Raw genomic sequence first — 9890 nt, forward strand, 5'->3', positions numbered from 1 at the left:
GAGAGGGTCAGTGGACCTGAAGTAAGCTTCGTGCCTACAGCAGAGAGCCTCATGTGGGGCTTGGAACTGTGATGTTGAGATGGTGATCTGAGCTGAAGTCAGATGCTTAACCCAATGAACCACCCAGATGCCTCAATATTTGAGGTTTAAAAAAAATATATTTTTGAGACAGACGGAGGGAGAGAAACAGGGAGACACAGGATCTGAAGCGGGCTCCAGGCTGTCAGCAGAGCCTGATGTGGGGCTCGGAACTCCTGAATTCTGAGGACGCTTAACTGAGCCACCCAGGCACGTCTCAGTTTTTAAAAGTAACCAAGACAGGAGTGCCTGGGTGTCTCAGTTGAGTTCCGCTCAGGTCTGTTTCTGGTTTGAGTTAGAGCCCCCATAGGGCTCCTGTGCCAGACAGCTCAGGCCTTTGGGGCCTTCTTCGGATTCTGTGTCTCCCTCGCTTCCTGCCCCTCCCCCACTCATGCTGTCCCTTACTCTCAAAAATAAAATGAGTGTCAGATTGGATACTTGTTGAAATGTGAATAAAGCCTGGAAATAGTAAGGTAACAATGGTTTCTTGGTTTTGACAAATGCACTATACTATGGGAGTAGAAGACGTTAATGGGAAACAAACTAGGTCAGGGGTATACTGAAACTCTTATCCTATCTTCCCAACTTTTCTATGAACCTAGTTACTACCAAAGTTTTATTTTAAAAACTTGACAATGCAATTAAAGATCTAAAATGTAATTTGCATTTAAAAAGTCAGATGATATTTGATCATAATCTGTGTTATAACCTCCTTAGGGCACCTGGGTGGCTCAGTCCACTGAGCAACTGACCCTTGCTTTTGGCTCAGGTCGATTGCAGGGTTCAGGAGTTTGAGCCCCATGTCAGGGTCTGCAAGAGTGTGGAGCCTGCTTGGGATTTTCTCTACCCCTCTGCTTCTCTTACACTCACTCTTAGAATAAACATTTAAAAAACTTCCCTTTCTCTCTGACCCTCCCCCGTTCATGCTTTGTCTTGGTCTCAAAAATAAACGTTAGAGGGGCGCCTGGGTGGCTCAGTCGGATGAGCGGCCGACTTCAGCTCAGGTCATGATCTCGCGGTCCGTGAGTTCAAACCCCGCATTGGGTTCTGTGCTGACAGCCTGGAGCCTGTTTCAGATTCTGTGTCTCCCTCTCTCTGACCCTTCCCTGGTTCATGCTCTGTCTCAAAAATAAACGTTTAAAAAAAAAAAGTTAGAAAAAAAAACTTTTAAAGAAGCAACAGATCTTCCAACAACTGCAATAAAAGCTACCTTTTATTACTGGCCTTTTACAATAGGCCAGGTACTGGGCTAGAGTCCACACCAACTAACTCATTTCATCCTCAGAACAATCTTGAGATGGACAGTTATGCAGATTAAAGGGACAGCTTTTCAAGTCCAAGTCAAGCCGACTCCTGGGTCTCCTGGGTCAACGGAAGAGACTACACACTTGTACATCCACAGATTTAATTTTGACAAAAAGTTTAAAAAGCTATACACTGGAAAGGGGAACAGCATAGAAAGAATCTAGAAACCCTGTGACCTAAGGTTCAGAAACAGCCCAAGAACGGTAGATGTGACCAAAGGGTATTAATTGGGGGTGCCTGGCTGGTTCAGTAGAGGGAACATGCAACTTTTGATCTCAGGGTCATGAGTTCAAGCCCCACTTTGGGTAGAGAAATCAAAGATTTTTTTTCAAAAAGATGTAATTGGGATCAAGTAAATTATTCTTGTAAAATGAAGTAAAATAGTTCAATTACCTTACAAAAGAACTTAAGTTTTATGTCACTAGCAAGCAAATAGAATGGAGACAAAAAGCTCATCCAGCAATAGATGACTTAGGAGCTACTCTACCTCAGTCTGTCATCTGTAATGAGGGTATTAATACTTGCCCTAAGGTCTCTGCCCTCCAATGAGTGACATATACATTGATGAGGTATTCAAGCAGACTTCAATGAATATACTCAGTTGATTTGAAGTTAGATTTACAAAAGACTTAGATTCTTTCAATTTGTGTGTCCTTGTTACTTTTTTCACTAGACATTTGGATGTCTAATGTTTTCATATTCTCTAGCAACTGCTACTTGTCCTTCAGATCTCAAGTTATGCCTGACAAGGCATTTTTCTTCATAGCATCATCACAATTCAGAATTACCTGCTCATTTAAGGTAGGATCTACCTCCCCCACTGGATTATAAACTCAAGTGGCAAGACCTGTCCATTTTGTATGCAATTCTATCTCCAATGCCTAGGAATAGTGCAGCTTAAAAATCGATTACTAGTTTGGGAGTTTCCTACAAAAGGTATACATACACTTGCCATACAATCCAGTGATCCCACTGCTAAGTATTTACACAGACAACCTATAGTCACAAACCTACAGGTGAACAGTCCAATTCATAAACTTCCCATACTGGAAAATCACCAAATGGACAAACTGTCCATGAAAAAAATTAGATATGAAACAGACTTAACTTGTAAAACTTTTCTTAAAAAGGTGATTTTTCAATGTATGCAAAAACATTAACAAACTTTCAATTGCCCAAGTGTTAATACTTTTTGCTTACTCAGGAAGTAATCGTTAACATTAACTTAGCATTATCTTTGTTATGTAGTCTCCCACAAAAACCAGAGCTCTAAACCCTTGAGACCTATGGGCCCCTTAAGGGTAGTCCAAGGTGAATGACTATTTTCCTTATATCACTCATTTCTGCCAGTGATTGATGGACAGGACACTTAGTTCCTATTTATTTAGGAAAAGGACAAAATCATGATCCTTCTCAATGATTTCCAGGGATCAACTACCTTTCAGGAACCATGTGGCAGTCTCCTAGACATCATTAAGTTTCAACTTTAAGTCATGGAAATTCCCAGAGACTTACCAACTGGATGAGAAAACCTATGGGTTTGGAAGTGAAAGACATAAAATAGAATAAAGAAAACTTCAGGAAGGTAATCAAAAGGGGAAAACCTGTTTTGTTCCTCTCAGCTGAAACAGCTTGCACTCAACTCACTCTTCTTTTGCAGGACCTGGAAGGTGGTTCACTCCAAGGCACCAGGTACCAGAATGAAATCTTAAATTGAGTATTCCTGCATTTCATGGTAACAAAATGAATATATTCTACTACCAATCTAAAGCCTATGTTAAGTCACATTAACACCCAACAAACTGTTACCCTTTTTTGAGAGTTGGCCATTTTAGAATTTATGAACACTTATGGCCAAGAAATGTTTTGGGTGTGGAGAGCTTGGGGCTGAACTTAGCAGAAAACCAATTAAAATGTGAAATGCAAGCCCAGTAACATTCACCAGGATTCTTACACTCCATACTGAAAACTACTTAAAATCAAGGGGTTTGCACCACTTATGCAGCCAGTAGCCTTTATGTCGGACTGAACCCAAACTTTAGCAACCAAATGAATTCTCATGCTCTTAGGAGGCTAGAAGATTAAGGGATAAACGCATAAATTAGAGCTGATTTGGCCAAAACCAGATTTGATTATTCTGGCAGTAAGGACACTAACAGAATAATTTTTTAAAAATCAAATATGCCTTACTAAGGATCTGTTTTAAGTCCTGAATCAGAATGCTTTCCTCCTAGGGGCACCTGGGTGGCTCAGTTGGTTGAGCGACTTTGGCTCAGGTCATGATCTCACGGTTCATGAGTTCAAGCCCCAAGTCGGGCTCTGTGCTGACAGGTCAGGAGCCTGGAACCAGCTTCTGTCTCCCTCTCTCTGCCCCTCCCCCACTCATGCTCCATGTCAAAACTAAACATTAAAAAAGAATGCTTTCCCCCATATTCTGAAATCACACCAGAACTCCCGGGACAAATTTCAAGATCACGAACATGGGTAATTCAACAGCTGGCCAATTTTAAACATGGTTGAAGGTCAAACACTAGTTTGAGGCATTCTAGTTTTATGAAACCACTCTTAATTTTAATCAATCCGAACAATGCAATTAGTACAGAAAGTTCAACAGAGCTAAAGTAAACTTCTATATTCTCAATTTACAGACTCATTTTTGAAACCAGTTTGTAAATTATTTGTAGGACTACCAGTAGATGGTGCTCCAAACAGATGACTGCCTTCACAAGGTTATATTGCATTGGGTTCTATGGAGTTAAGTATCCCAACTGGCCCAGCTTTTCTGGACACTATTTCCACTTCCCTTTCTCCATTTAGTGGTAGCCATTTTCTGAAGCTAAGTGATTTTTTGGGGGGTGGGGGGGTGGGAGGGGTGAACAATAAATCCCTCCTAGTACACAAGATTTCTTATGCTGGCTACCGTTTACCAACATGCTGTTTAAGAATCTTATCTACCTCCACTCCTTATCTTAAACCAATAGCAATCAACATATTTTTACAAATAAGAGGAAAAAAATAATGGGTGTTTTGGAACTGTGGAGACAAAGTCTTATTAACTTTTAATTTACAATGCCTCTGGTAATACTGCCCAGAGACCAAGCATTTTACCTAGTTTAGAAAAAAAAAAAGTATTATAATTGCAGTTCTCGTTATGGCCACTAAGTTCTTAGATACATTCTACTTAGTAAATGTCTGCATTATAAAATACAAGGTGTCCTGTGATTTTGCCTATTTCAAAGCAACTTAAAATTTACGGATCAAATAGGGTCTTATGAAATTAATGTCCAAATTAGCCAGGATCCATGGAATGTTTGTTCTATCAAATGACCAGTGTTAAGAGATTTGCCAGCTATCCAAAGGCAAGAACTTAAGACCACGTTGTTGTCAACCAAAGTACTGTTAATTTACCAGTCTACATACAGTTTATATAAATTACAAAATTACCACAGTGGGGTTTAACGAGCTCTTCACTTTCCATCTCATCCATCAAATTAACTTCAAATGGTCATTCTTTTATTGCTTCTTGTTAGGTAACAATTTTGGAAGGACACTTTTAGCAAAATCTCAAAACATATTCAACTAAAAACAAAGCTTACCCTACAGTCCAAAACAGGTCCTCATTTAGGCTGAGTACTGCCACTTTGGGTTTTAAATCTCCAGTGCAGCAATGTCCCTTCTTCACTCAAGCTTGGCTTAGATGAAAATTCCTACTGGAGGTGGATTTCTAGTTCTCAAGTGACATTAAAATTCCAGTATATACTTTGTTCTCCTACAGTTTGGACACAATGAACTCTACCATTAAATACAATAACGTTATTGAATGCCTCACCTTTCAGGATACTTTAAACTACAAGATTTATAAATGTGACAAAGCATTCCAGTAAGTGGGAAACTCAATTGTGACAATGTATCAAGTCTACTCAATAGTGATAGCATACAAATTTTACACCATTGACTTTGATTTACAAAATTTAACTTTTTATAACCTACCTTAATGGTGTTACTGTTCTAAACTGTGTTGCAGATCCCCTTTTCCCATACCTCTTATGTACTTGTTTCTTTTCCCTGAGGTGGTAAAAATGTTTCCCAGCCCAGGGGGGAAAAACCCTTAACCCAATTCTCAGTTTCACCAGATGTTAACACCAGGAATAGGTTATGGGCAACTCTTCATCTTTTTACCTGAATAGTACAAGCTTATAGTGTTGACCAAAAGAAGACACGGGTTTCTCATTAAACTTTTGTTTTAATGGGTCTCAAAATTCTGTGACAGATTTTTGGTCAAAGTTGTTTCCATTAAAAAGTACTGATTTTAAAAACTAATAACTTAAAACTGCCACACACAAAAAAAACAAATGGTCCACAAAACATTCTCCTTTCCTTCTGAAGGTTTTACGATGCATTGTTATCATTAACCAGTCTTTTACTATTAAACTTAAATGGCCAATTGACACAAACAGTTCTGAGACCGTTCTTCCACCACTGATTAAGACTGGGGTGGCAGGTATTGGGGATAATATTCATTTAGCCTTCTGAGCTTTCTGGGCAGACTTGGTGACCTTGCCAGCTCCAGCTGCCTTCTTGTCCACTGCTTTGATGACACCCACAGCAACCGTCTGTCTCATGTCACGAACAGCAAAACGGCCTATTAAAACAAATTTTAGATTGTCATCAGAAACTTTGTTCTGGTATTTCCCATCTTCAGTCAAGTTTCTAATTTACACTCAAGTCATCCTTACCCAGAGGAGGATAGTCAGAGAAGCTCTCAACACACATGGGCTTGCCAGGAACCATATCAACGATGGCAGCATCACCAGATTTTAAGAACTTGGGACCATCTTCCAGCTTTTTTCCAGAACGACGGTCAATCTTCTCCTTCAGCTCAGCAAACTTGCAGGCGATGTGAGCTGTGTGACAGTCCAGCACAGGTGCATATCCGGCACTGATTTGGCCTGGATGGTTCAGGATAATCACCTGAAAAAGAGTTGCATTTAATGAGCCTCAAAACACTAAGTCTGGCAGTTAAGTGAGAAAGAACATTGCCACTTTCCAGTGTTACCTGAGCTGTGAAGCCAGCTGCTTCCATTGGTGGGTCATTTTTGCTATCACCAGCCACATTGCCACGACGAACATCTTTGACAGATACGTTCTTGACATTGAAGCCCACGTTGTCCCCAGGTAGAGCCTCACTCAAAGCTTCATGGTGCATTTCAACGGACTTTACTTCAGTTGTAACATTGACTGGAGCAAAAGTGACCACCATGCCTGGCTTAAGAACACCGGTCTCCACTCGACCCACAGGGACAGTACCAATACCTGAAATATTTACAGCACGGTGTCAAATACCTTACATGAAAAAAGTGCAGCAACCAGCACAAGTTACGTCCTGATGGTGATGTTCAACTTACCACCAATTTTGTAGACATCCTGGAGGGGCAGACGCAAGGGCTTGTCAGTTGGACGAGTAGGTGGCAGAATGCAATCCAGAGCTTCAAGCAGTGTGGTTCCACTGGCATTGCCATCTTTACGGGTGACTTTCCATCCCTTGAACCAAGGCATCTAAAACAAGATTGTCAATTAGCATCCCCCAGATGGTTGTCAATTAGTCTCAACATCTGTCCCCTTCCATCACTTCCTCCAAGTCTTGAAAGTCACTTACATTAGCACTTGGCTCCAGCATGTTGTCACCATTCCAACCAGAAATTGGCACAAATGCTACGGTGTCGGGGTTGTAGCCAATTTTCTTAATGTAGGTGCTGACTTCCTTAACGATTTCCTCGTATCTCTTCTGGCTGTAGGGTGGCTCAGTGGAATCCATTTTGTTAACACCGACAATAAGTTGTTTTACACCCAGTGTGTAAGCCAGAAGGGCATGCTCACGGGTCTGCCCATTCTTGGAGATACCTGCTTCAAATTCGCCAACACCAGCAGCAACAATCAGGACCGCACAGTCAGCCTTTGAAAAGAAAACAAGACCATATCCGGTTACAGCTTCTTCAAAAGGATGAACTCACCCTTTTTCCATTGCACAAGGCAAATCTCATTATTTTCAAGTTACTATTAATCATACCAACCTGAGATGTGCCCGTAATCATATTTTTGATAAAGTCTCTGTGTCCTGGGGCATCAATGATGGTCACATAGTACTTGCTGGTCTCGAATTTCCACAGGGAGATATCAATGGTGATACCACGTTCACGTTCTGCTTTCAGTTTATCCAAGACCCAGGCATACTTGAAGGAGCCCTTTCCCATCTGTAAGAATTGAAAATGGGTTACTTGGGAACTAAAACATGATCCACCTTCAACTTGGAAATCCCTTACTCCCACTTCAGCAGAAACGTGAAGTTTCAGTTCAACAACTGTTAGATGACTCACATTAACATACATAAGTTTAACAGCAAACACTAGTTTATTCCACCTTTAAGTAGGACATTCAGATCCACACTGACTAGTTTTGAGTTACCACCTAACACCTGCTAACCAACTTACTTCCAACTACCTTCCTCATTATGTTGCTGCACCTACCTCAGCAGCCTCCTTCTCAAATTTTTCGATAGTTCTTTTGTCGATCCCACCACATTTGTAGATCAGATGACCAGTAGTGGTAGACTTGCCCGAATCTACGTGTCCAATGACGACGATGTTGATATGAGTCTTCTCCTTTCCCATTTTGGTTTAGGTTTAGCGGTGGTTTTCACGACACCTAAATTGGAAGAAAATGTTAAAACTACTGTCCCAAAGACTTGAGAATAAGCCACGATCCAAACTCTTAAAGGGCAAATTCCAAGGAGAATTACAACCAGTGCCAGGCTGGCCCAACTCTAGTCTCCACCCACCAAGCGTGGGGTTAACTCCACCGCACAAAATCCCCTCCCCCTCGAGGAAGGCCTGCTTCCAAGTCGTTGAGAAGAAATCGAGGTGCCAAGACGGCGCCGGGTACACCGTGGGGTCACAGGAAGCGGCGGCCGGAGAGGGAAAGGCCCTTTTCCTTTGTGTGGGTGACTCACCCGCCCGCTCTCCCGGGCCGCCGCGTCCTCCATTTTGAGCTCCCTGCAGCAGGGCCGGAGAGCGGCCATCTTTCCGCGCACGCAACTGGTGCCGAGCGGGCAGGCCTGGCCGGCCGAGGTGGACGGCACGAGGCTGGCCCCCAGAGCCGCCCGTCCCACTCCACGGTGCCCTCCCGCGCCCGACTCGGTGGCCACCGCTTGTGGGCCCCGCCTCGCCGGACATGTGCGCCGGGACGAGCCGGCCTCGCCACCGCCCTCCGCGCCTCGCGGCGGCCCCATAACCCCAAAAACCCGACGACCGCGAAAAAGCCCACCCTGCTGAGATCCTGACCAACCTCCGCGAAACTATCTTGACGCGGACAAGCATAGCAGCTTTTTCTGGACCGGTTAATTTGCTCGAGACTTAAAAAGATTGTGACAAGGCAGGCGAGAAGGTGCGGGGAATTCGCACGCGGCGGCCACAGCGCCCAAGCCAGGCCTCAACCCAAGCACGAGGCGAAGGTGGGGGGGGGGGATCCTGAGAAAACGCAAGGCCGCGAACCTTCCCACCCACTCACAACCCGAAATTCGGGGTCAAGAACCTCGTCAAGTGCCTGGATGGCGCGGCAGTTGTAACAGGCACGCGAGGGCCGCAGCCGGCTCCAAGAGGCCAGGCCCGCGGAAACCACACCCGGTACTCACCTGTGTTCTGGCGGCAAACCCGTTGCGAAAAAGAACGTTCAAGGCGGCTACGGCACTTATATACGATCCTCCCCCACCCTCGGGGAAGAGGGCGGAGCCAGCACACGACACCACTTTCCCAGTTTACCCCGCGCCAACTCTACCAGGCACCCGTTCAATCGCCGTCCCTTCCCCCCTACTTCTCGGGGACCGTGGGCGATGTGCGCTCATCCCACTGAAGAGCACACTTCGCCTCGCGCATGCTCCTTTTGACCCAAATGATGACAAGAGCGAGTGGGTGGGGAGGTGGGGTCGAGCGAGCCTTCGGTTCTAGGTTATCGAGAGTTTAACGACGGTCCCTGGGATTCCCCAAGGCTGAGGCGAGTCCTCCTTTGTATGAATTACTTTCGGCTCCAGCTGGGGGGTGGGGCGGCCAGAAGGCGGCCGGGCCGGGATGTGCGGAATATTCCTTCTGCCGTTCCTGGTTTAAATTGTAAAGGTGATGTAGACATTGGAGTATGCCTTCCCTCGGCAGTAAACCTCCAGGCTTTAGCCTGGTCCTCTCGAAGGTCCGGGACAACCCCTTTGAGCCACTTCCACCGCTAGTCGCCTGTCCGCCCGGGGCTGGCTCCTCCCCCGCCCCTGCCTTCGGATCACCGCCCCGCTGCAGATGAGTACAAGGCCCAGGCACCCAGGGCAGCGAGGGGCGGAAGACCCAAGGGGCTGCCTTCACAGCCGGTGAATCAGCGAGGGTTTCAACTCGGTGGCCGGGACCCGAACGAATATGCTTTTGGGGCTGGCCTCTTGGCTTGTTCCATTCAAAGCCAGCTGCTTTTATCGA

At 44.6% G+C, this 9890-nt stretch overlaps 1 protein-coding gene across 2 annotated transcripts; it reads right to left on the minus strand.

The window, feature by feature from the left end:
* Nucleotides 1-5606: 5606 nt before the first annotated feature.
* Nucleotides 5607-9144, minus strand: EEF1A1 (eukaryotic translation elongation factor 1 alpha 1). 2 transcript variants are annotated; one of them, XM_006931840.5, is made up of 8 exons: nucleotides 9071-9144; nucleotides 7908-8085; nucleotides 7455-7634; nucleotides 7040-7336; nucleotides 6789-6939; nucleotides 6440-6696; nucleotides 6120-6354; nucleotides 5607-6025 (listed from the first exon to the last, which is right to left on the minus strand). In XM_006931840.5, exons 2-8 carry the CDS (start codon nucleotides 8049-8051, stop codon nucleotides 5901-5903), a joined length of 1389 nt encoding a protein of 462 aa, XP_006931902.1. In that variant the 5' UTR covers nucleotides 8052-8085; nucleotides 9071-9144; the 3' UTR covers nucleotides 5607-5900. The 2 variants fall into 2 exon arrangements, with proteins under 2 accessions (XP_006931902.1, NP_001009326.1); NM_001009326.1 differs by lacking the exon at nucleotides 9071-9144 and having other exon boundaries at nucleotides 7908-8071.
* Between the last annotated feature and the right edge of the window lie 746 nt (nucleotides 9145-9890).

The sequence above is a fragment of the Felis catus genome, chromosome B2 (genome assembly GCF_018350175.1).
Source record: "Felis catus isolate Fca126 chromosome B2, F.catus_Fca126_mat1.0, whole genome shotgun sequence".
NCBI lineage: Eukaryota > Metazoa > Chordata > Mammalia > Carnivora > Felidae > Felis > Felis catus.